At 34.6% G+C, this 26,432-nt stretch overlaps 2 protein-coding genes and 1 long non-coding RNA gene across 11 annotated transcripts in view; 2 read left to right on the forward strand and 1 right to left on the reverse strand.

Moving 5' to 3' along the window:
• Positions 1-19,341, forward strand: part of UFL1 (UFM1 specific ligase 1) — a 32,395-nt gene extending 13,054 nt beyond the window's left edge. For 2 of the 4 annotated variants that reach the window (XM_049092379.1, XM_049092380.1), the window contains 13 exons: positions 1,578-1,724; positions 3,392-3,567; positions 4,662-4,841; positions 6,581-6,701; positions 8,983-9,099; positions 9,211-9,273; positions 12,161-12,278; positions 13,627-13,790; positions 13,871-14,001; positions 15,560-15,640; positions 15,927-16,012; positions 16,554-16,734; positions 17,333-19,341. In XM_049092379.1, the coding sequence (XP_048948336.1) occupies positions 1,578-1,724; positions 3,392-3,567; positions 4,662-4,841; positions 6,581-6,701; positions 8,983-9,099; positions 9,211-9,273; positions 12,161-12,278; positions 13,627-13,790; positions 13,871-14,001; positions 15,560-15,640; positions 15,927-16,012; positions 16,554-16,734; positions 17,333-17,551 (1,784 nt within the window). In that variant the 3' untranslated portion in view covers positions 17,552-19,341. The other 2 variants (XM_025444438.3, XM_049092381.1) reach the window with 2 other exon arrangements.
• On the reverse strand, positions 13,608-23,665 carry LOC112658352 (uncharacterized). Of its 2 annotated transcripts, XR_004804017.2 has the most exons (5): positions 23,416-23,665; positions 22,874-22,939; positions 17,216-17,420; positions 13,933-14,083; positions 13,608-13,741 (listed from the first exon to the last, which is right to left on the reverse strand). It is a non-coding gene; the product is annotated as an uncharacterized LOC112658352 (long non-coding RNA). The 2 variants fall into 2 exon arrangements; XR_003135644.3 differs by lacking the exon at positions 22,874-22,939.
• A 15-nt stretch (positions 23,666-23,680) lies between these two features.
• FHL5 (four and a half LIM domains 5) overlaps positions 23,681-26,432 on the forward strand; it is a 43,392-nt gene continuing 40,640 nt past the window's right edge. The window contains exons 1-3 of one of the 5 annotated variants that reach the window (XM_049092382.1): positions 23,690-23,831; positions 24,418-24,439; positions 25,115-25,225. The gene's annotated coding sequence lies outside the window, so the exon portion shown is untranslated. Of the gene's footprint in view, positions 23,832-24,417; positions 24,440-25,112; positions 25,226-26,432 lie in introns of those variants that run through there. The other 4 variants (XM_025444442.3, XM_025444441.3, XM_049092383.1 and 1 more) reach the window with 4 other exon arrangements.

A 26,432-nucleotide genomic window follows, 5' to 3' on the forward strand; every position in this document is an offset into this window, starting at 1 on the left:
AATACCAGTCAAGATATTTTTTTTTAGCATTCAGACAGCATTGTAATTATCTTCAAAATAGTCTTGGTTCATTACCTACATTATGTATGTGTTTGTGAAGCTCTTAATCAGGTTTTGAGGGGATTTTTAAAGTCTTGCTGGAATAATTTTTTTTTAAATGACTTAAATCTTTTGGCTTAGATACCTGTGCAAATAGAATTAAAATGAAGACTAGAAAAGAAATTCATTTATAAAACCAAAAGTTAGTTTTAATTCACTATATTTTTTAGAATATGGAGTTAAATTTAAATTTTTTGTTTAAGACATTTAAAATTAAAAATGTAACATATTGGAATCTATTACTTGGAGATTGGTAGGATTTCATTATCGTGTAAAGTTCTTCAAGTAATAATTGATGACTTGATAACTTTGATCTTAATTTAGAGCATGGATTTGTGTTGTACAGTCACAAAATTTAAAATTATTGTTGCAGTCTGTTGAAAAATCTAGACTTTTCTAATGTATCATAGTTTATTCAGCACCAAAATCCAGAAACTCACATGTAAACTAATTTTTACTTCTGAAAAAGCCTGATTTTCATAAACATTTCTTTGCCAGGCATCTTTTGACTGCTTTCTGAGTTGCTTAGAAATAACTCCTTCCTATATGCTTTGTCTTTTCAGGGGGGTTTTATATTTAATCAATAAAATGTTTAGTTAAATGTTGTGGTTTAAATAAAAAGCATATATTTTATGCTAATGGCAGTACTGTCCATTTCTCATACTGGTATCAGTCTTTTGATGATAATGATGGTAGTGGTGGTGGTGGCGGTGGTGGTGGTGGTGGTGGTGGTGGTGGTATTTAGTTGACATTTACTGAGTGCTTATTATATGCCAGGTACTATTCCAAGCACTTTACTTGAATACAACAATTCTTTGGGACGGTTACTATTATCGCTATTTCATGGCTAAGAAAATGGATGCATAAGTAACATGACTTACCCAGTTTTTGTCAGTGAGGAAGTAACAGACAAGAGTTGAGGTTTGGACTTTTAGGGTGTCTAGTTCCAGATTCATCCTCTTAACCACAGTATTATACTTCTCTTACATATGTTGCAATTTAAACAGTAGAAATATAATAGCTTATAAAAATTTTAATGGCTTTATTTCACATAGTTGATTGTAATGTGATCCAGGTGTCTTTGGTTTTCTAAATAAGAAAATTGAACTTGGTAACACTAGTACTTGGGTCTCTCTATTCTCAAAGTGTTTAATTATCCACTTTGAAACATATCATAAGATAAATAATGGCATTTTTTTCCCAAAATTATTCAAACTAAAAAATCAGTGTTAATATTAACTAGTTCGAGTTACAAGTTCAGCACCTTTAGCTAGTTGCCAAAATTTCCTAAATTTATGACCTGAGTACTCTCATACATGGCAGGAAAGTTTTGTCTGAAATACAATGTCTTCATTTATGCAATTTAAACTTTAAATAGCTTTTTTAAAGGGTAAGAATAACTAAATTGTGAAAGTATTTTACTTCTTGACATTTACACCGGCTCTGATTTATTTGTATTTGTTTGGTTTTGTTTTAAGCTGTGCTTGAAGAACTTGTTAATAGTGGACGTTTACGAGGCACTGTGGTTGGTGGGAGACAGGATAAAGCAGTATTTGTCCCTGACATTTACTCCAGAACACAGAGTACTTGGGTGGATTCCTTTTTCAGACAGAATGGCTATCTAGGTAACTATTTCTTTTTGTCTTTAAAATTAAAACTTCTAATACTACACACATTCTTAGAAAGTACTGTATTAGTCCAAGGCGTATACGTATACTTTACTGTTGCCAGCAAATTTTAATGGTTCTCTCTGAGTGTAAAGGTAACCAAATTGCAGGGTTTTGTTGGTTTTGGAACTGAGTTTAATTTCATAGTTTTTAGAACAGTTATAGAAAAGCCAAAAGCTGGTATTGTTACCAGCCTTCCAGTGATACGATACTATTACAACCTCAAGTTATATTAATTCATGAAAAGTAATTTATTATATTTTATAAGTTGCCCAATTATTCATTACATAGTCTTGGAAATACTTTATTAGCTGTCAGCTTTACAATGTAAAGTTCTTCATGTAATAATTGATGACTTGATAACTTTGATCTTAATTTAGAGCATAGATTTGTGTTGTACAGTCACAAAATCATCCACTTCTTCAGAACCCTGAAGCTATTCTGACTTCTGTTTCTGAGGTTCTGTCATTTGGATAAAGTAGATTGACTAAATTTAGCCATTAATACAATTAACAAATATATATATATATATACATATATATAATACTTCTATATATTACATATGTATATGTAAGATTGATCACATTCATAACCCAAGTCAAATCATGTAAGAGATCAGTTGCTTTCTCAATAAATAAACCTATAAAACACTAATGTTCGAACAATTTAATTCTATGCTAGAATACTGGGCTCTGCCCTTATGTTTGCTTGGTTTTCTTTAATGTACTTTTCAGTTTCTTCAACCATGGACTTGGATTAGAACTTTATTATGATTAATTTTCTTAAATATGCTTATTTGGGTACAGAGAGGACGATAGATATCTCCAGTAACTTTAATGGCTATAAATTTAAGTATTTTTTAAGTATTTTTTCTGTTTTTAGTTTTGTTTATATGCTACGTCTCTTACTAGTTTAAATTAGACTGAACAGTAAAACAATTTGTCCTAAGTTGTCTGATACCTTTAATTAGCTATAGTAAGCAAAATAAGTTCCAATTTTTGTTTGTTTATTTTTAAAGGTTTTATTTATTTATTCATGAGAGAGAGAGAGGAAAGACAGAGAGAGAGAGAGAGAGAGAGAGGCAGAGACACAGGCAGAGGCAGAAGCAGGCTCCATACAGGGAGCCCGATGTGGGACTGGGTCCCAGGACTCCAGGATCACACCCTGGGCTGAAGGCGGCACTAAACCACTGAGCCAACCAGGCTGCCCTGAACTAATTTTTCTACAGCTATGTTTAGTAATAAAAATCTGGGAAGGTAGCTGCCTAACCAAGGAATAGGCTGTGGTATATTTCTATGCCTTATTCTAAAAGAAAAAAAGAGAGAGAGAGGGAGGGAGGGAGAGGGAGGGAGGGAGGAAGGGGGAGAGAGAGAGAGAGAGAGAGAGAGAGGAGAAGAGAAGAGAAAGAAGAGAAGAGAGAGGAGAGAGGGAAAAGAAGAAAAGAAAAAAGAAAAGAGAAAGAAAAGAAAAGAAAAGAAAGAAAAAAGAAAAAGGAAAGAAAGATGCATTCACAGAGAATAGGTGTTGGTAGAAATTATTTTTTCTAAGATTTCTAAAAGATGTAAATGATTGACAATTCTGTTCCAATGTATTCCATTCCATTTCTATTTGTGATATATTTTTAGAATTTGATGCTTTGTCCAGACTTGGAATCCCAGATGCTGTGAGCTATATAAAGAAAAGATATAAGACAACACAACTCTTGTTTTTGAAAGCAGCTTGTGTTGGTCAAGGACTTGTGGATCAGGTGGAAGCATCAGTAGAGGAAGCTATCAGCTCTGGAACATGGGTTGATATTGCAGTATGTTTTATCTTTTTCTTGTTAATTTTGCTTTAAACCAATGAGAACTGATAGGCACTAGTATGTAGTTATTTTAAGTGTTAGGATACATAAAGGTAATCTTGGCTTCGTAGCCAAATTCTAGCAGTCAGTGTTATAGCAAAAACAATCATAATTATGCTTAAAGAATTTATAGCTTCTGAGGTAGAATGATCTTTTATATATGGATAGTCAACATCCAGAATTTTATAAATCTCAAGCAAATAATATAACACTCATATCAGTCTTGCCATACATAAATTGATGAGATTTCTCACAATTTTATCCAGACATTTATAACTTTACTGGCATCAGGCATTTTTAGCAGTTGTGTACTCCTTATCCATTCATTAATATGAGCTGCTTCAGCCCTGATAGTGTTTTGCTTCAATATTCAGTATGACCTGCCTTTATTATGCCAAAAAGATAAGTGCCTGTGAAGAGAAAGGAACAAGAGGCCGATCCATTATCTACTAGTCAAGACCCAGACTCTCTTCATAAAGCAAAAAATTAACTTGCTTTAGATAAACAAATTTCCAGAGATTCCAGATTTAGGTGTTCATTTATTCATTCTACAAATTTAAGTACCATCTGTGTGCCAGGAACCATTTTACTTGCTAGGAATGTGGTGCTCACACAAGTTTCCTACGGGAGAGATAGTTCATGAAAATAATGACTTCAGATAGGTCAAAGAGCTACGAAGAAATCTGGTTTTGAGGTAAATTTGTCAGGAGTTGATGGTGGATTACCCATGGGTTTATGAAAGGAACTGAGTGTGACATGTAGGTTTGGGGCTTGATCAACTGCGTGGAGAACAGTACCATTAATTGAAATGGGGGAACAATGGCGAAGGGTGGATGGGAGATAGGGTTGGGGGGTAGGCGGCTGTTGTTCTGGACATGTGAAATTTGAGATGCCTGTTAGGCATAAAAGCAGAGATGTTAGGGAGACTAAGTAGAGTATATGACTCCAGAGCTCAAGTGGTCATGAAAGCAGAAATATAATTTAGGAGGTTATCAAGGTTTATCTGTATGATATTATATTTATATTTGTTTTCATTTTGTTTCTGATTCTAGCCTCTCTTACCCAGTTCGTTATCAGTCAAAGATGCTGGGATGTTGCTTCAACAGGTGATGAGAGCATTCAGCAAGCAGGCATCAGCTGTAGTCTTTAGCGACACAGTCGTAGTCAGTGAAAAATTCATAAATAACTGTATTGAACTCTTCAGTGAACTGATGCACCAGAAAGCTGAAAAGGTATGCCAGATTTCCTTTCCCCCACTAATCTTAACAGGATTTTCATGTTAGAGTGATCTGACGTCTTTTGAAAAATGGAGTAAGCAGCATATACCCAGAAATGAGCATTGTGTTTCATGCATCATTTCCCTTTAATACATCATTTCTTTTTATTTCTCCTCCTCAATTTGTTTTTCCCCTCTTCATTCCCATCAGGATATATAAGTTTGAATTTAGGGAGCCAATTTTATAGATGAAAATCATATAAATGAAATCATACACTTCATAATTAAGTCACCTAAGGGTATTGGTCCAACATTAAAATCCACAGAAGTGCTGTCTGTGGATTCTGTGTATGAATACACAGTACATCTATCAATCGCTACACTATATATTTACTAAATATAGTAGAGCCTTACTAATTTTACCTATTTGGGATGCACAAATGGGATAACTTACTGAGAGGAAAAATTGTTACTATCAAAAATTGATTAGCCCCTCAGAGCAAGTGCTATAAAACTGTTTAGAAGCCGAGGTCCTGCGGGGTCTGCTTTAATGTCTATTCAAATCATGATTCTAGTTAACAGCGCCATCTACTTAAAAAGCCTGGTCACGGATAGGGAGAACAAGTCCATTTATCTTAGACTGTTAATAAATCTATGAGAGCTTATATAAATAATTTGTATTCATCTCTAGTCTAAAGCTCTTTAATAGTTTTTAAAAAGAAAGACAATTTTCTACATCTTGCCTGCTAAGCATCAGAGACGAGTAAAAGTACATAGGATTGATAACAGTAAACCTGCCAGTCTCAACTTGTTTACTGTCTTCGACTTTGGACAAATAGACCTCCAATTTCTACATCTTCAAAGAAAGGATGATGATGCCTCTTTTCTAAAATATAAATTTAAATACAGGAGGGATATGTACAAAATGTCTAGCACATAATATCTCCAAGTCCTTAAATGGCTACATTATTTTTATTTATTTACACTAAAATAAAAACATGGTCATCAATTTTTCTTTCTTTGCTCTCCTCCCTCCAACTACAAAAATAACTTCAGGAAAAAAAAGATTTTATTGTTTGAACTGTCAACATTCTAATTTTTTTCTTCAGGAAACCAAAAAGGAAATACCATTTTTAACATGAAAATGTACTTTTGTCACTACAGATTTAGAACCCTGTCCCATGATGAAAAAACAGTTTCTGAACATGGAAATAGTTCATTATTCTTAACACAAATTTTTTAAAAGCTGAGATCAAGATTAAGTCCAGAGGAAATAAAAACACTTCATATGATTAAGTATGCAACTCATCATACATGGTTGTTCTGTTAGGGTGGAGGATGGAGATTTTGTTAATCTTTCTAGTAATCTCCGGTATCCAAGTGGCACTGGATTTGGGAGCCTCAAAAAGAAAAAGAGCAAGGATCACCTATTAAGCAGAGGTAAAAAAAGCCAAATCAGCAGAAGAAGATTGCATCTGATATATGATCAGTTTTTCACAGACCAGATAGGATTTTTCATTATCTGATCACATATTCAAAAAGCCAAGAACAGCAAGAGGAGAGACTGATCTTTGGCAAGGAGAAATAGTCTCAGACTGGCAACTGTTGAATCAGGCTCTGTAGTTCTTCTTAGCATGAGATCAAACAAGAACAATCAGAATGAGTAATAATAATTGAGTATGTAAATAACTTCTATTTATGCTTTCTGTAATGCCAAATATTTTTGCTTACCAAGAAAAGTATGTTTTATTTCAGGAAATGAAAAATAATCCTGTTCATTTAATCACTGAAGAAGATCTGAAACAAGTCTCCATTTTAGAAAGCATTAATACAAGTAAAAAAGATAAAAAAGATGAACGAAGGAGAAAAGCAACAGGTAATAAATTATTATTAACAAAGAAGATTGAAAGATGAAGTTTTTTTACTTGTTGCAGTGAACTAACTCTGTATTTATTAGGCCCTTTGAAGTTTGATTCATCTTTAACTGCTAATATTAACCATATCTTTCTGATAAATTTTGTTTATGAAAATGGAAATATTAGTGATTACTTCTTCTTTTTTATTTTGTGAGAACCAAGTTCATTTCATGACCTGGCCCATCTCCCATTGTTTGCTCCCTCACCATCTATGTTCTAGCCCAGTAGCCTTTTAACTTTTTTTTAATTCTCAAATTTGGCAAGTTTGTGTTTATCTAAAAGCCTTTGCACTAGTCACTCCTACCTGAATGTTCTCTCTCGAACTTCAGGTTACAAATTTCTTCCTGTTATTCAGAGCTCAACTTTGAATGTCAGTTCCTCAGAGAAGCTTTATTGACCACCTGGAATAGACATGGTCACTCTCCATCATATTATCGTCTAGTTTTTTGTATTGTTTTTATCAGTGTCATGTGTTTTATTGTTTGGAAACCTTGTCCATCTTGTTTATTGTTTCTATAGTCCTTTAGGCACTTGTTGGTGTACTATATATAGATGCTCTATAAATAAAATATTTATTGAATAAATGAATTTCCCAAGATCTTTCCCTTTTTCTTTTCTTTTTTATTTTTTTAATTAAGAGTCACTGAAAATTATTCCAGGTAGTACTGGTATACTAGTAACTTGCACTTGAAAATCAGCATATGTTTTCCATACTTTTTATAGTAGAAGCAAGTTTATTCTAAATCGGGGTTAAGGAAATTAGATATTCAACATGTTTCATTAATACAGCTATATTAAAGATTATTATAAAAACTTCATTTTTATTTGTTGTGGGAAATTGCTCCTGTTTCTTTGAGACTGTTTCTTTACTCTTTAAAAACCTTTTTCAAAAAAAAAAAAAAAAAACCTTTTTCTACAAAATCTTTCAATTTTGATACTTTGAAATTTCTCTGTATTTTTCTGGGAAAATTATACTCCAATAAATCATAATAGTATTCACCGCCATGCATATTTTATCATATTATTTGAAGATATAAATTCACCTTAATCAGTTGGTTGCACTTATGTCAGAATAGCTAGTCTGTTTTATTTCCTTCTAAAAATTCAGAGTCATCTGGTCATCATCTCAAGGATAGTACTATCATATTGCAATAGTTTAGGTATAGTGCGTGGAATAATGTCAAATAGAAAAGTCTTCCCTATAAGAAATTTATTGCCAAATGTAAAAAGCACACTCACCTTAGATTTGTGCTTTTGAAAATTGTATTTTTCTTTCATTAAAGCAAAGGAAATAAATTCATATAATTATAGGACATGAGGAAACTTAAAGGAATTGTACTTAGAATCTAGAAAAAGATCTGTATGTTATTTTACTTTATTGACAAATGAATCTTTTAAAAAGAAATACAATTTTAATATTTTTCAGTGTTTCAATCCCATTATTAGATAACTATTCTGTTTTGTTGAGTAGATACTTTAAATGTTAAATATGTAGTAGCAGAGAAATATCTCAATAACATTACTTTTACTTAGTGTTTTAGTTTGTCTCATAATTTGTATTTTTTAAGTCTTTATTTAGCTAACAGGTGATCGATAACTGTATTTTTCTACTCATCCAATCTAACATTCATGGGCAGCATTTATTGAGCACATGTTAAGGTGTCAAGCATTGCTTTAATCCTAAGGGTATAAACATTAGTGAGACATGCTCCCTGTTCTCAAGAATTTCATTGTCTCTCTGGATGGTGGGAGACTCAGGATGTCCCCCTGTAAACATGAATAATTATCTTTCAACCAAAAAGACAAAACTAGGGATAATTAAACTTATGAAGTACTGTAATAGGGGATATTAATGAGGCTGTGATAACAGAGATGAGCAAAGGAGGGCACATTTCTTTTGGAGAAGGTAGAAAAAGTGGTAAAGGAATGGATTTGGCCAAGAAAAAGTGAGAGTTACAGAAAAGAGGTATCCTTACAGAAGGAAGAAGAGACTGCATTTAGATCAGGTAAGCTATCTGAGTTGCTCAAATTCAAGAGATTTAACATTTTATTAATTTTTTTATTGACTGAATTACAGAACTTCTGTTGTAATTTAAAAAAAACCTTCAACCTTAAGTAGCAGCTAAAACTTATTTGGCTTTTATTATTCTGCTGTAAAGTTAAATATGACAATATAGTGTCACCATTTTCTAAAAATGGTTGTTTAGTTAGGTAATACTAATGAATATCATTTTCCACCAGAGGGCAGTGGAAGTGTGAGAGGAGGTGGTGGTGGCAATGCTAGAGAGTACAAAATGAAAAAAATCAAGAAGAAAGGAAGAAAAGAAGAGGATAGTGATGATGAGTCATCTCACACTGGTGTGTAGCTTTGTTTTACTCTTCCTTTTATGTGTGTGATTTTGTAAACATTTTCTTAAGATGCATAGAGTTAGATATATAGCTTATACAAGAAGTCCTTTCTTTGCTCAGTTTCAGTGGTCACAAATTCATTTACCATAGTTGAGTTGATGACAGCTGCCTTCCAACAACACGGTTCGTATTTTAATTACTAGGGTGGAGTAACTGTGAGTAATTGCATAAAGTGCAGACATTGCTGCTGGCTCCTCCATCCATTGATCAGCACATAAATAATACACATGCATCATTGAGCCATGACAGTCGCATCACATACTTCAGAGTTTGTCAGTGATTGATCACTGTGTGTCCCTTCTTCACTTTATGCACAGACAACAAACCATGTAGTCATGTTACCTCCTTGCCTCCCATCAATGAATCCATATGACATTTTACAAAATGGATAATCAAAGGGGAATTGGCCACCAAAGATGAAAATGCAGCAAAGAAATGAAAAGTGATAACACTGGAAACAAAATATGGATCACAAATAAATGGTGTTAGAGAAGAACTAGCTGTCTGTGGGAATGTTGCCATTGCCACTGTTCAAGAGACTGGGTATGCAGCCCAAGGAACTGGGTAAATGCACTTACTGACGTCAGCTGGGAAAGTGGTTGTGACAGAAAGGATGAAAATGTCTCAGAGGATGTGAAGTTGGCAGAAACTTCATATTAAAGAATTCTCAGAGATGTTTCACAACATTGGAAGGGCAAGGGATAAAATGCTGTGAACTGTTCCCAAGTTAAAAAAGGAGTATGACAACTTACCAAGGCATAGAAAAGATGCTTGCCCTGTCTTGTAAGTTACAGGATGAGAAGAAGTCAAGCACTAGTCAGACTGTTTTTGATAAGTTTTTTACAAAGAAATAAAATACTTTGTTGCCCAGTGTTTCTGATGAGCTGAATTATATAGTTTACTAAACTATTATTAGCTTTCTTTTTTATTTCCCTTTACATTTATAACCAACAGTAAGAGTTTTCGGCGTTTTCACACATTTTTAAAAGATCACAGAACAATCATAAATTTTTCCATTGTTTATTAACACTTTGCACAGTTTCAACTTGCATAGTCATTTTTATGATTTCCCACTGCCATACAAAACAAATTACAATATTTTGTAAAAAGTGAATTTCTGACTAAGTAGGAAACATTTGTTTTATGCATGTTTAAGTTTTAGGGTAACATGTAATTGGTTGCTTCTATGTAAAGGGGAAAATTAAGTATATGCATCTTCCTTTTTGGAGACTTGTTAGTGTTTGGTACTGTTAAGTTAGCAAGAGACATGTTAGTTTTTCTAAGCAAAATTATGATTCTTTTATGTTTGTGTTTTAAATAAACTTACTTAATGAAACTATGATTCTTCCCTCTACCTTTTCCCCAATAAAAGAAAACTTGAAATGATGATAATTTGAATTTTTTTCCCCCCTTCCACAGATGTCATTATATATGGGCTAGAGCTGGGAGGTGTAGATATCAGGTGCCATGGCTTCAGCTATTAATGTGCTACTACTACTAGTGATAGCAGAATTGCTTAAGATTGATTTTTAAAGTATTCTAAGATAGGTAAAAAATAGCTACTCTTCTCAACATGCATAAAACAATATTAATTAATTAAAACTATCTTCATAGAAACTACTGGCCCTGTTCTTATTTTAAATAGTATTAAGACTGTCCTGTGTTGGTTTTAATTTTTCATTGATTAATGACTTTTTCTATTCTCCAGATGTACTAGGGGTGGGAGAGAAGAGGCATTTAATAAAATATTTCTCTAATATCTGTAGCCTTAAGAAATCATTAAATGAGGCATATGATACTTCTTTTGTGCACAAATTATGGAGAGGAGCTATAAAGATAGTAAAACCATTCTACCTAAAAAAATATAATTTCAGTGCTTTTGAAAAGGAGTTGTGTTATAATCTCTGAAATGGGGGATATAATTAGGTTCTCAGCTAAAATACAGCATCAACTCAGTGTGAAAGATTAAATTATATGGAAATATAATTTAATAACTTGTAAAACACATGCAGGAAGTAAACAGAGAAAGCAGAAACTATGTGATGTGAAAGATCAGGAATGGATAGCAGCTCTCAAAAAGAAAGGATAGTGTATCTCTTCTAAAGTATCTGTTCTAAAGCTGTAATGTCAGCTGCTTAGATCTTGACACATAGTGAAGATTGATTTTTGAGCTATTTTTTATTTTATTTCATTAGTTTTTATTTGTAAGGTTTTGCAAAAACCAAATTTAGCTGGAAATAATCACTTTTATATTTGTACCATATTAATAATGGAAATATTGTTAGCTTTCTTTGTCTGCAACCCATGCTTATCCAAGTTGGTGAGAAGGCATGACATTTCCACACTTAACAATTATTTCCATTACAGTAGCTGCATACAAATTGTCCCCGGCATGGAATTATTTTTGTGAGAGGAAAAATAAATTATAAGTGTAAAATTATGAGGTTTTTTTTTCTTTTTTTTTTTTCATCTGTGCCTTTCCCAAGAGACAATTTTTAGCTTAATTCTACAGGAGATGTACTTTACCATCTTTTTTCTGAAGATCTTTTTCTGAAGATTTGTAAATTATAAGGATGATTTGATTTTTACTAATTATTTTTTCATAAAGAAGGAAATTCTGCTCGGTATACATTGTTCAACAAAGAGAAGTTATCTTTTTCTTAAAAGATTTTTTTTCCGTCCAGCTGATTGTTTTGGTTTGCCACTTATTTGCATCATCCAAGTTAAGGATGATTAAATAGAAGTTTAATTCATCTTTACTATTTTTTGATTAACTCAGTAAATAGTCATTAAATAAAGTTAGAAAATTATTACTCAAAAGAAATACCTTTATATATCTTAATTTAAAAATTGTTTTCATTGCTTATTGCAATCTGACACTGGCAATATCAGAGTCTTTATGGCAAGCTGTGAATGAATTACTACCTTAGTAAATATGTTAATGAACCTCCTTTGCTTTTAGGTTGCTTTATGTTTTCATTGTTTTTCCCATTGCTCATTTCTACTATAGGAAAGAAGAAGCCAGAGGTCACTTTCATGCTCCAGGATGAGATTGAAGACTTTTTAAGAAAACACATACAAGATGCCCCGGAGGAATGTATTTCTGAACTTGCTGAGTTCTTAATAAAGTAAGTATAAAAAAGTATTTTTCTGTTTTATGATAGAAATTCAATGTTATTAACTAAAATTTTCACAAAGATTATAGAATTACAGAATTTCAGATCTCTTCAAAGCTTAGAATTTAATGTAGCCACCAAATTCCAGCTTTTCTTTGCCTATAAAGGCTGTTCGCTTCAACAAAATGTTAAGTGCTTTGGGCGAGGCAGTGTGGGAAATAAAAGGTGAGAGTGTAAAGGCATCCTCCCATCACTGCTGTTGCAGTCCTGGTTAGGAGAAAAACACTACCACCCATCACTGGATGCTCACTGACGTAGCATGAAAGGTAACAGCTAAAAAGAAAGAAAAGACCAGTTTCTATCTAGATTTGACAGAGAGTAAACAGTACACTTTTAGGGAGAAATAATTTAACAAACTGCCTTCAAAGAATAAATTTAGACAGCAGTAGCTCGCAATTGAGCCAAGCTAAATTTATTATTATTATACAGAAGTAAAAAATTATGGCTCGCCTGGGTGGCTCAGTTGGTTGAGTGTCTGCCTTCAGCTAGATCATGATGTCAGGGCCCTGGGATCAGTGAGGAGTCTGCTTCTCCCTCTGCCTCTCCCCACCGCTTGTGATCTCTCTCTCTCACATTCTCCCTCTCTCTCAAAAAAAATAAAATCTTAAAAAAATAAAAAAGAAGTAAAAGAAATTGTGAATAACTTGACCATTACTAACTAACATGATTTTCCCTCGTTAGTTCCAGTGTGTAAACATCTATAAATGTAATCCATGAACCCAGTGCATCTGACTTTGAATTTAGAAACAGCTTTTGTAGTGAGATGTTTTTCATTTCACTGAATATTTTTTGTGCATGTATACAGTACATAATCATATTTTTCACATTTGAAAAGTAGAATAGTTACTACTAACCATTTACCATTACTTAAAACAATCTATTCTGAAGTTGTTGAGCATGAAAGGTTTTAAAAAAAAGTTTTTAATATCTTTTATAGTACTTCAGAAATTGAAAGTTTATTGGAATATTCCTAAGGATGGGGAACAGATTTATAGTCTGTTCTCCAAACTAACTTCTAAAAACTACTTTGAATTGAATTTGAATTAAACTTCTGTTACTGCTGTTCTTACTGTCTTTAGTGCAATAATTTTGAGTACTTTAAAATTGAGAAAAATAATGCATTTAAGTTATAAATCCTAGGATTGAAGACAAATTCTTGTGAGTTATTCTCCAAATTCATCTTATTTGTTTAAAAAGTATAGAGGTCTTTTCTTAAGGCTTATTTCCATAGAAGCAAAATTTCTTATATGTATAAACGCAGTGTGTTTTACTACACTAAATATATTTATCTTGTGCACAGACCTCTTAACAAAGCTTATCTCGAGGTGGTACGTTCAGTGTTCATGTCTTCAACTTCTGCCTCTGGAACTGGTAGAAAGCGCACAATCAAGGACTTGCAAGAAGAGGTTTCAAACCTGTACAATAATATACGGCTGTTTGAAAAAGGGGTGAAGTTCTTTACAGGTATACTTAATACTATTTTTTCATTGATTTTCATAGTTGTTCTTGGACATTCATTTTAATAAAGCACCTTTATTTTCCAGATGATACACAGGCTGCGCTTACAAAGCACTTGCTGAAGACAGTGTGTACTGATATCACTAACCTCATTTTCAACTTCTTAGCCTCGGATTTAATGATGGCAGTAGACGATCCTGCAGCTATTACAAGTGAAGTATGATAGTGATTTTCTTGCATTCTTGATGTATTATGTTTTGAAACTAAAGCATATTTTATTTTCTCACATTGGAAGTAGTCTAAAGGAAAGAATAAAATATAGGAAAGGGTTTTTAAGAAGAAAAATATCCATCAGATTTTTAGTTTAAATTGGTAATATAACCAGTCTGTTGAAAATAATGATGCTTAATTACTTTGGAATCAACATTTTTATTTTTTCCTAATCATTGTCATGTTACATCCCCTTTTCCTGCTGAGTTGCTGATCCCTTGACCATGTTCTGGCCAGATTTCATAACTTTACAGTCATTTTAATGTAGTGACCCCATCTCATTTTAATATTTAGATGAATTGTAGTTTACTTGTTAAAATGCTAATCTTAAATTCAAAGTTCATTTCTTTCTTTTTCAAGATGTGAGGTATAGCTGTGGCTCCCAGTTATGTGTTCTGTCCCTAACCTCCTCCTTCTCTTCTCTATCCTTATATTTCCACTTAAAGCTGGAGATTCAGGAAAAATGAAGGAGGCAGAAGTGTTTTATAGGAATGACTGCATATCACTAGTTATGATCTAGGCCCAATGCCGTGTGACCTCATGATGTGTCTGTTGCCACATAGGCGGTGTAGGTTGTTTTGAGGGCTGTTTTTCAGCATGTGGCTTCCCCTCATAGCAAGAACCTCCCCTTAAACCTCCAAACAGAGATACATTTATTTTTCTCTTCTGCCCTAGCAAAGTACTATCCCCCTTCCTTCTTCACCTTGAGCAGTGAATCTCCCAACTGCCTGGATAATTCCATGTAACCTGCCTCTGTACCAATCTCTGCTGTGGGAAATACATGGGGTCCTGTCCCATGCCCTTCAGGGCCTACAGAAGAACCGGTGTGGCATGTGACAGTGAGTCAGTAGGTTTCCCCGGACTTCCAAGACTCACTGTAATGTTCAGGGCCCACTAGCCAAACCATTCCACTAGGCCTCCACTAGAAATTTCACACTTGATAGGGCCATCAGACTCTCGTAAAGAATGCCACCAAATTTCATGAGGCACATCTATGTGGAGAGGGGTGCTGAAAAGATTCCACACACCATATACTATATAGTATAAAAAGTAGCCATCCATGGAGCACGTTCTCTAGTTTATTATAGGCATTCTTAAACTTAGGAGTAGGAACCCCCCCTCATCTGGCATTAGGGAGAAACACTCTTCCCACCCCAATGGAAAAGAGAGAGTAGCCTCTTACCCCAAATTCTCTTTTTCCCACAGGATGAATGGTTTTGTCTATCCCCATTCCCTCCACCGCCACCCCTTCTTAACACTGCTGGGCCAGAAAGGGGCTAGTAGGGCTTTATCTAGCCTGGTTGTCTGACGGGCTATCAGCTAGCTCTCAGATTGTAGAATGTTTTTAACATATTTTTGTTCCTAGTTTGAAAGCTAAAATTCAAAAAACAAAGATAAGTTCCATTCAGTGTCTTATTATAATAATAAATATACTTTGTTTTGTTTAATCTTATATCTACAACATGTCAAAGTCATAATACCAAAAGAATTTTTTCCCCTTACAGGTAAGAAAAAAAATTTTAAGTAAATTATCAGAAGAAACCAAAGTAGCTCTCACAAAACTCCATAGCTCTCTGAATGAAAAGGTAAGTAAAGTTTGATTCTGTTTAGATAATCGGGCTAGAATTTGTGGTCTTTGAGTAGATTTTTATCAGGATAAATGTAAACTAAATCTCTTTGAGAGATGAGGGGAGAACAGGCTGGGAACATTTTATCCTCTTTAGTCCTAAATCACAATTTCAAGTTTAATGACAAAATGACCTCTTTAAAAATTGTATTTGGGGTGTAAAATTATAAAACATTATTAAATGACTATATTTCTTTAGGCAGCCTGTTAATAAAAGTAAATCGTGGCATTAAATACTATTTCAGAGCATAGAAGACTTTCTTTCTTGTCTGGATTCTGCAGCAGAAGCTTGTGATATAATGATGAAAAGGGGAGACAAAAAAAGGGAAAGGTAACATTGAATTAATCTTATATGATTAATAAATTCTTAGATGTGTGACATGAAGTTGGAATTTGACTATCTGAATCTTGCACGGAGAACTCTTGTATCCAAATGGCTACAAACCTTCAAGCATATTCAAATTCAATGCGTAGATGTCCCCCTCTGGCCCATGTTGATAAAGTAGCAAGGTCCCCTAATGCCATAGTTGATCAAGCCTGGGAACTTTCTACTAGCTTTGAGACCTTCTTCATAGGACATCTTACTTACATCAGTGCACTTCTGTTTGATCCCCAGTAACTCAAAATAAAAAGTACACTTTGAAGATCCCTGCTATATAGTTTTCTCCTATCATTTTCTAGCATATTAGTTTATCCACACCATTTAGGGTTAAGTGGGTCTATATTTCATATTTAAAATGTCCCTTAAGATGTTCATGGAGCTAGATAATTAAACTAGAAAAGCTAAAAATGAATACAGAAGGGAAGAACTAAAATTGGTGAGAGCTTGTTAAAATATGAGAATGTGTTTTTGTGATTTTATTTTTGTTTAGGCAGATACTGTTCCAGCATCGACAAGCACTGGTTGAGCAGCTAAAAGTCACAGAAGACCCTGCTCTTATTCTGCACCTCACAGCAGTCCTTCTGTTTCAGTTCTCAACCCACAGCATGCTCCATGCACCTGGAAGATGTGTCCCACAGATCATTGCTTTTCTTAATAGTAAAATTCCAGAGGTATTACATTTTGCATGCACTTGAAACTTTTAAAGCTTTCAGATTCTGAATATTTTGAATGGGTAGATATGAATTATTATGAACAATAAGACACAAAACATATTAATGTGATTTCCTGTTCCAAGAATGTGAACAGTGAATCAGAAGATTGACTTTAAAAACTTAGCATAGTTTAGGAATCTTTTGGGATTCTATAAGATCTATGGTAAAAAAGAAGTCTTTCATTGCAGCTTATGCAGATGTAACCTGTCCTTCAAGGACCAGTTCAAAAAGTCTTACCCTGCACAAATTCTTCTGAGAGATTTCTCAGCCAAAAATAATTTGGCTCTTTGAGCTTCCATAATCATTTTGACTTAATCTCTGGTGATAGAACCTAGCTAAGTCAGTTTACATTTAAATGATCTGTTTTCATGTTTTATCATCCCTAACCTGTAAACCACTTGCCAGCAAAGGACCTTGCTGGATTTAGCTTTCTACTTACGTGGCCAGTGATTTGTAAAAATGAAGATTTTTTTTGTGTATTGGTGAACAAATCCACTTGTTCCACAGAAAATTAAATGATGTTTGTTAAAGTTTCTTCTCCTTTATCTTTCCACAGGATCAGCATGCTCTTTTGGTAAAGTATCAAGGTTTAGTTGTAAAGCATTTAGTCAGTCAGAATAAGAAGACTGGACAGGGAGATGATCCTATAAGTGATGAATTAGACAAAGAACAAGAAGATATCAGCAATGCTACTCGTAAAGAGCTTCAAGAACTTTCTTCATCCATTAAAGACCTTATTCTCAAATCCAGGAAATCATCTGTGACAGAAGAATAATGATCATAATTTACTTTTGTCATAATAATAATCATTTTTTCCAAAGTTTAAGGTGACTGGTTACCAAAAAATACTTCACAATCCTCGGTTCTCCCCAGTCACCACCCCCCCTACACACACACACACAGACACACACACACACACACACACACATAATTCAGTTTAAATAGTAGTGTTGTATTTAGTGTAAATCTTATAAAAATGTGAAAGTTTTGTAAATTGGGTTCAACCATGGAAGATTTCTTTTTCACATTATAATTCTAAAAATTACCATTTCAGGCTTATTTTATTTTCAGATGCTGAATGAAGAATAAATTTTCTGATATCTGTCATGTCTAGAAAAGGACTCATTCGTTGTGTTGTTAGATTTCAAGTGACATTATTTATATATATATTAGGCAGAACCTTAAAATGTGGTCATGTTTTTTTAAAAAAGGAAAGAAAACCCTTTGATGTCAGAAATAAAAATCGTGGATTTTAAAATTAAAAGAATGCTTCAAACCTAAAATACAAAAATTTGAAAAAAAAAAAAAGAAAGAAAGAAAGAAAATTTATTACTATACTCTTGCTCTGGCAGAAAGCCTCCCATCTCCCTGACAAGAGTGGACTTTTATGTGGTTGGCAGTTTGAGGGACTGTCTTTGCAGGTGCAGAAGAATACCAGAGGGGCTCACACACTGTTGTGGTCTATTCTAACACAAGATGCTAGCGAGTGAGAGGAATGATAAAAGTTACTTCTTAAGAGGTATAAGTCACATTTTAACATTAGAATAACTAAAAATGTGATACAAGTATTTTTCTTTAACCCAATTTGCATTTCTAAATGTTATATTTTATATCACTAATCACTCTGGCATCTAATTCTTTGTTGTGGTAGGATCTCTAGGTGCATTGAAGTCATTGGAACATTTTTTCCCCAAAAAATGAAAACCCTTATGAGAAAATAGATTTCTTATTATCTGAAGACTATTAGTAGTTAAAAGTAACAGTTCCTTGGAGTAATAATTTCAAGCAAATGAGTTTTAAGCAACAATTTACTATATATCAAAAAAATTATTTTGAATATAATAGTAAGTTAAATCTCAAGTACGAAAAGTACTATTTTATGTAATTCCTTATACATCATTTAAAACTCTTGTTTCAAAATGTTTGAATACCAGTATCAGTCTACCTCTAATTCCAGACGAAGTATTAATACTGAATGAAAGAAACTGATATAATTGTTAACTAAGCATTATTATTAAACTTGATAGAAATATAACATAAATTTAAAAATGTTTTTCCATTGATAATTTTCTATTAATGTATTTTCATATGGGCAAAGGAAGAAAAATGACAAATTCTCTGCGACCACAAACTCGTTAGTTTTTATTCAACTTTCAAAATATTGAACAACGAACCTCATGTTTTTTTCAGTCTTTTAAAAACCTTATCCTCTATGTTTCAGCAGATACCAAAGTAATCCACATTTGTGTCACACTAGATCATAGACAACGAAGCAAATAAAATCTTTCTGACTTTCTTAATTTGTAGGAGTAAAAATATGAGAAACAAGCAAATGAAAAGAAAACCATTCTCTCTTGTTCACATTAATTTTTTTCATTTATCAAAATGGTTCATATTTTCCATAGTAAATAAGAACGGTTTTTATCGTTTTTGAAGATAAAGTTATATAGCTGATTTTGTATGTAAAATTCTAATTTCAATAAAATGAAAATTCTTAAATGGTTATTATGATCTTGGGCAGATTTAAGAATGTTATTAAAAATAAAGTTGCCTGTTTCTATTAAATTTTGTAGTACTTTGAAGCTTCCATTATTTTAATTACTAGAATGCATTGTGCATATATGTAACATATTTACATTTTAAAATTCTTATACTGAACATTTTTCAAAGATTTTATTTTTCTTACACAAAAATAGTTCCATAGTCCTCAGTATCTCATCTTTTGAGCATTTGCCTTTCATGAACCATTTCACCTTAGTAAATCATTTTCAGTTAGCTGGATTTCAGGAAATGTGCAGCTATCTGCTAGTTTCTACTGTTGGAGATACTACAGAGATAATTGAATAATGTGTTCCATCTCCAGACCATGTGTTTCTGAAGAGTCCAGGGAAACCCACTTCTGGCCTTCAGAAGGATTCAGTGAACTGTGGCATATCTTATCAAAATTACAGTGAATTTTCAGAAAAGACATTGATATTGAATCGGAATAATAAGTGTGGAAGTTGCTTAACCTGAATATAGAACCATCTTGAACCTTTTAGAGAATATGTTTTAGTCAGACCATAAAGTACCAAGGATGAGGTCAAAGTGCAACAGTGCTAGTGCAGCCTACAGATTGAGAAGAAACAGTTCCTTCCTTCCCCAGAAATGCTACTTGACCCAGGGCTACATGGGATTTTGTTTTTTCTTTTTCCTATCAAGAACTAACCTGTGAGTTGGGTAGAGGGTGGGGACAAAAGGAAGATTTGCTTTCTTTGACAAATACCAGTGAAGCCTTTAATGTATATGGGAGATGAAAGAAACACACATAGGTAAACTCTCGGATGTACATTTTCCATGGAAATCGGGCCACTATTAAAGTGGCCATTAAAATGGCCAAAGGATTCACACAAGTTGTTCTACCTTGAAGACTGCACTAAGCAAAAAATAAATAGAAACCAAGAGAGACTTATCCCAAACCATCAAAAAAAAAAGAAACCTTGACTTTCAAGCTTTCAAAAACCATGTTTATTCTATCTACATCACCAAACAAGAATAATTACTATAAACATGTATTAATTTTTTGTAAGTTCTCAGTGTTGTGTTTTATTTTACCAGCCTTGCCTATATTTGTACCTCTATTTCTCTTCAGCGATTAGTAGTAGGACTTAACCTTGGCACATGTTTAAAAACCAGGAAGGAAGGGATTATGTTGTGGTGTGATGAAAGAAAGGGGAGACCTGGTGAATTTAAATCCTTGGCTCAGCAATCTCCTGGATCCTGTCTGACTGCTAAGTACTAAAGTACAAATGTAAATCATAAAAAATACACCTTGTTTTCCTTTTTTTTTTTTTTAAGATTTTATTTATTCATTCATGAGAGACACACATAGAAAGAGAGGCAAAGGGAGGAGCAGGCTCCAGGCAGGGACCCCGATGTGGGACTCAATCCCAGGTCTCCAGGATCATGACCTGGGCAGAAGGCAGCGCTAAACCGCTGAGCCACCTGGGCTGCCCCTACACCTTGTTTTCAAAGAGATGGCAAGGATCAACAACTAATAGGGTTCTGAGAGAAGTAAGCAGGGATTGCTGTGGGGGAAGAAATGAAAGTCAACTGTCTTGCACAGCAGGGAGGGAAGTAAACTGGCTAGAGATGACCTAAACTGAGTCCTGAAATAAAAGTAGGACTAGCCTCCTGAAAATAGGGGAATGGAGAGCAGGCAGATGTTTCTGGGACAGAAGAGATCTGAAGTGCTAAGACATGAACTAATATGAAATACACATTTGGGAAACCCTAAGTATGAGAAATATGAAAAACAGTCTGGGGAAGTAGTATAAGATGAAGCTAAGAGATGAGAGAGATCCTGAAATTCATATGTAAGCTAAGAAAAACGTTAGCCGTTTTCCTGAAAACAAGGGGAGCGTTTTCACAATTACATTAACCAGGAAAAGAAGGGAATTAGATTTGTCTTTAGAAAAACCACCCATTCCCAAAGTTAGTTTGACAACTTACCAAAAACTTTAAAATATTTGTGAAATCAGTGTCTCTCCTGTCTGAAAGGTAAAATGTGAACTTAATGTGAGGAAATCTTTTTTCCCAGCCTGTAATCGAAGAGGAGCATGGACAACCTGTCTTGCACAGAAGGGAGGTGGTCTTCTTGGCTCTGAAATACTCTTGCTTATTCAGAGGTTAGTCCACCAAAGAAAAAACCCTTTCTCTGCCTAGCCAAGCTAAGACAAAGGTCCCAAGGGTTTTCTTTCATGTTCCTTGACATTCAACGTGAAGAAAAAGCACTTGATCAAATTGCTTTCCTACTAAGCCTGTCTATTCACCTAAAATGTACCTTTAACTTCACTCTGTTACATAGACTTAGAGATTGGATAATTGCTTGAAGGCAGGACACATGGTAAGTAAGAATACATAGTAGTTTAATATCTAATCAATGGAAATTAGCTCAAAATGAGTGTTGTGTATTTTTCTCCTTCCCCCTTTCTTGTGGAAATCTAAGTCCTTGTGATTCATACATTATAAACGCTCAGGGTTAGTTTTGATGTTGAAGGAAACAGAAGAGGACTATTCCAGAATATATTTCATGTGTTTCATTATATTGTAGCCTTTATTCACAACCACTTTAAAAATGTTTGATTTGGGAAGTCACTCACAGTATATTAAGTGAAAGAGGATGCAGAACTATATCTAATGTGGTCTTGGTTTTCTAATTAAATATACTGTATAAACATTTGCATAAATACATTTACACAAACATTTCGTTGTATAGTTCTATGCGTGCATACAAAATACTCTAAAGAGATTTGGGCTAAGATTTGGGTTGTGACTGTCTCTTAGATTGCAAGTCATTTTAAGTTTTCTTTATTTTTTCAATTCTTATTACAGGTTTTCTGCAAAAAGCATGTATCAAATTATAAATTTGATAAACTGATATTTTAAAATATTGTTTTACAGTGTCATGTAAGAAAATGATAGAAGGGGACCAAACTGAGGCAGATACCAATCATTTTAGGACTGATAAAGTAATCCAAGTGAGAAATATGAGGACCAGAATGCAGGGACAATGACAAATTTGAGGGAGGTCTAACGAAGTAGCACCAGCAGAAGTTGGGGATGGGGATGAATGAGGTTGGTGGAGAATGAGTGAGGACAGTCTAAGATGATGGCTTGGATGACTCTGTCATACCCTGAGAGAGGAACTCCAGCAGACCAGCAGGTTTGGAGTGGGGTGAAGAAGGTGGTTTGTTAGGGACTTTCCAGTTTGAGGTGCCCGAGGACCTGAAGACAAAGGCCAACAGACAACCGGATATAGGTCTGGGATCTTAGTGATAACGATTGAGAGTACAGGTGTGGGAGTCCTATCATTACTAATGGTCTCCTTAAGGAACGCAATGGTCAGTGCACAGAGAGGCACACTCAACTGTGGAGGAAGCTCTGGGGAAGGGTGAGATGAATAAAGGGAGAGGAGGCTAGGGATGGTGAGCGCAAGGAGGAAATCAGTGCAACTTAGTGAACCAAGGGCAAATTTCAAAGAAGAAACAGACGTATCCAGAAATGAGAAATTTCAGGTAAGCTTAATGACAGTGCCCTTGAGAGTGCCGATTAAGACCTTTTGATGAACTTCATCATGAAGCTTTTTGGTGAAGTGGTCCAGGTGGAAGACCTCTGGAACAGTCTGAGGAGGAAACAGGAGGATTAGAAGTTTTATCAGTGAATGTAGATCACCCTCTTAGGGAGCACAGGCGTAAACGAGGGCAATGGCCCCATAATTAGCTGGGAACATATGCAATTTTATATCTCCAGGACTCCACTTCCTCACCTATGAAAGGATAAAAATAATGCCTGCAATAGTATCATGAAGATCAGAATCTATTACTAGTTGAACATACTTGTGTCCTTTTACTGCATCAATCTGTGGTTGCTGCTCACCAGTTTTTTTTTTTTTTTTTCGTATCTTAATCATCAAATTCAGGTGAAGAGCAATGCACACAGTCAACCGGTTTTGCATTTCCCTAACTCAAGGTATTTTCTATTGTATATACCTGAGTTCGATCTCATAAAATATTAGTATATACTCCCATTAGCACTTTGAATAAGAACAGCTTTTGTCTGGGAATAAACGAACTTAAGGCAGAACATTTCTTCTCTCACCTCATCTTACAAAACGAAGAGACAGCCTCAAGTAGAGTCCAGGAGCCAACGTCATTTGCTTTATGGATCAAATTGACCCACGTATTCTGGATTAGTTCAAGATTCAAATATTTCTTTAGATCCAACTCTCGAAATCTCTATCCCCTTTTTATTTTTTTAATTGAAGATTTCATAAGACCAAGTCTCTGCTTAAATGAAGTCACACAGCCATGCCGTGACGTAACAATTGTTGCCAGCTCATAGGGCAATAGGCAGAAGCAGGTAACGGTGAGTCCACAATGCAGGTTCAGGAAGCAGGTAAATACCTGGAGTTATTCTAGTCAAATCCAAGGCTCAAAGTTCCCAAACTTCCCAAGAAGGCAGTGATAGGGGCCACAACCCAGGGCTTCTCTTTCAAGCTACCAAAAATTCTGCAGGTAAGAACATGGGGCCTCCTCTCTTTCCAGATGGTTCAACCAGAAAACTCTGTACTGCAACCATTTCTAACCTAAAAGATAGGTTCAGAGAGTTATCAGAAAACAAAACAAAAAATTTTTTTAATCAAGGAAAAAGAAAATACAGCATCTTTTTGAAATTTTTTAAAAATTTAAATATGCCCTTAATTTAGCCTAGGTAGTGGAAATTTGAGCATGTATATGAGTTGTCTGTATATGTACTTTGTATTTTAGACTTTTTGGAGCTTATCCAGATACTCCAAATACTAATTTTGGCAGGATTTCCCTTTAAGGATATCCTGCAGAGAATTTGTTACAATTCAAAGTAAAAATTGACAAGGAGTGCTTTTTCAGCCCAGTAGGAGTCAGCTATGTGCATATCACAAGACTTGGAGGAAACCCACTCACCCTCCTATTTCCTTCTGCAAAGCTGAAAAGGCTGCAATTGGGAGGGACCCTCAGATAGCTCTGGTGGTCCATTCTGTTCCTTTTGGACTTGACATTTAAATGTGCTGGAGGAAAAAAAATAATCATCACATATTCTCCTTCCATACTCTTTAAACCACAGGAAAAAGCAGCCTCAAGAAAAAGTAAGTTTTGTTTTCTTTTCCGTAATGTTTCCTTTGTGTTTCTTTAGATGGTATTTCAGCTTTAATTTTTTTTTTTTAAGTATGAGACATTCTTATAGACTTTCTAGTGACTGCTTATGAGAAAATGTTTCCTTGGCAAGTTAAGTGCGTATGTCAAAGTTGTTCAGAAACTTTTCAAAAGTCAGTTGAGCCAGCAGTTGTCAAATTTTATAAGCTGAGTTTTTCAGATTTCTCATTTCAATAATATGTATGCGGAGGCCGCATAGTGGTCAGATAACTCTTTAGAGTTGCCTCCTATGTTATGAAAATGGTCTTTATACATGGGGGTATACCTTTGTTGCCATAAAAAGGGGGTGGCAGGATTCTGGGGACTTATTTGGCTTAATTTATTTAAATGACTAACTTTATTACTGCAGTTATTTTATGGCTGAGTCTATATATCCAGAGTACATTTGAAATCACTTACAGTTTTTAAGTGAGTTAGTGAGAATCCTGCTATCGTCAAGAAAAATCCACCTACTTTCCAGATGCAGGCTTAAAGACCGTACCTAATATGAGGTTTTCGAAGACTGCAGTGAAATAAATATCTGTGTGTCTGACCAACACAAATACATAATGTGTTATAGGAATCTAAAGCTTTGCTTTTTTTTTTTTTTTTTTAATTATCCATGAGAGGCACAGAGAGAGAGGCAGACACAGGCAGAGGGAGAAGCAGGCTCCCTGAGGGGGACTCGATCCCAGGACCCGGGATCACGACCTGAGCCAAAGGCAGATGCTCAACTCCAGGTATCCCAAAAGCATTGCTTCTTGAAGCAAACAGTGTTACTTCAGCAAAAACACGCATCCCACATGTTTACACTTTCTCCCTCACCAGTTTTTAGTCAGGCCCTCTTTACTGTCTGTCAGCCATTTGAAAAGTGAATGCAACCCCTCAGCTGTCAGTTTGAGGTTCAAAAATGTGGAAACTAAAAAAACATCATTAGTAAAATGTGTAATCCTTATAAATAAAACGTAAGAAAATCCTCAAGTCATTTTAGCTGTCATTTCACATCCACAATATCATCCTGTATAAATGCTAGCATTTTCATTAGCGAAGGCTATAGATTAATATTTAACACAAATACTGCGAACATGTGTCAAACAAGGTATTTCGTAACATATTTGTTATGATATATGCCTGCAGCCACGATCCAAATTGTTTGATGGGGAAGGTAAACTCCGATGTCTGTTTTCCACACTTGCTCTATTTATTTCCACATGTTCTCATTAGTTGCCAATTCCGAGCCTGTCCTACCTAAGAGCAGCACATTTGCATTTTAATGTCACATCACCTCACTGACAAGTTTACCTCTCATTTTTATTATACTTGCCAACAACGTTTTGAAAAAAGGTGGATTAATTTGGGTTCCTTAGGTGAGCCTCGTCACTTTCTACTGTAATATTGAAAATAAATGTTCTTCTAGAACACATTGGAAGAACTTTGATTTGTTTTTTATGTTTTCAATCTAGGAAACATGATTCTTTAGAATTGAAAACCAGATACTTGGGTTCACATGGGAAGTTCTGAGTCAGATGTCAGTTAAACTAACATGTATTTCCGTGTTCTTGTAATTGTCTTTTTCCTCTCTGATTGTCATCATTTTTCTTGGCTACCTTTTGATCCCCTGGAAATGATCAGTTTGAGCATTTATCTATCTCCACAGACTACAGATGCCCTTAAGAATCTGACAAAACAGAACAACAAAAATGCCTATTGCAAATAGATTTTTTAATGACATTTGTGGGGTTGATAGACTCCTGAAATCTGCCCTCAGCTATTCTCTGGGGTCCTGATTATGAACCACTATTTTCTGTGAAGCCAGAAACCTCAGCTTCAGGCATACCTTGGTGCCAGTGGGGGGGGGGGGGGGGGGGGTTCACCAAATCTTTAAAAAGATTAAGGTGGAAATACACCTCAACTGTCTCTCTAAACTCTCCTCATCCAAAGACAGGT

Source organism: Canis lupus, chromosome 12 (genome assembly GCF_003254725.2).
Source record: "Canis lupus dingo isolate Sandy chromosome 12, ASM325472v2, whole genome shotgun sequence".
Lineage (NCBI taxonomy): Eukaryota > Metazoa > Chordata > Mammalia > Carnivora > Canidae > Canis > Canis lupus.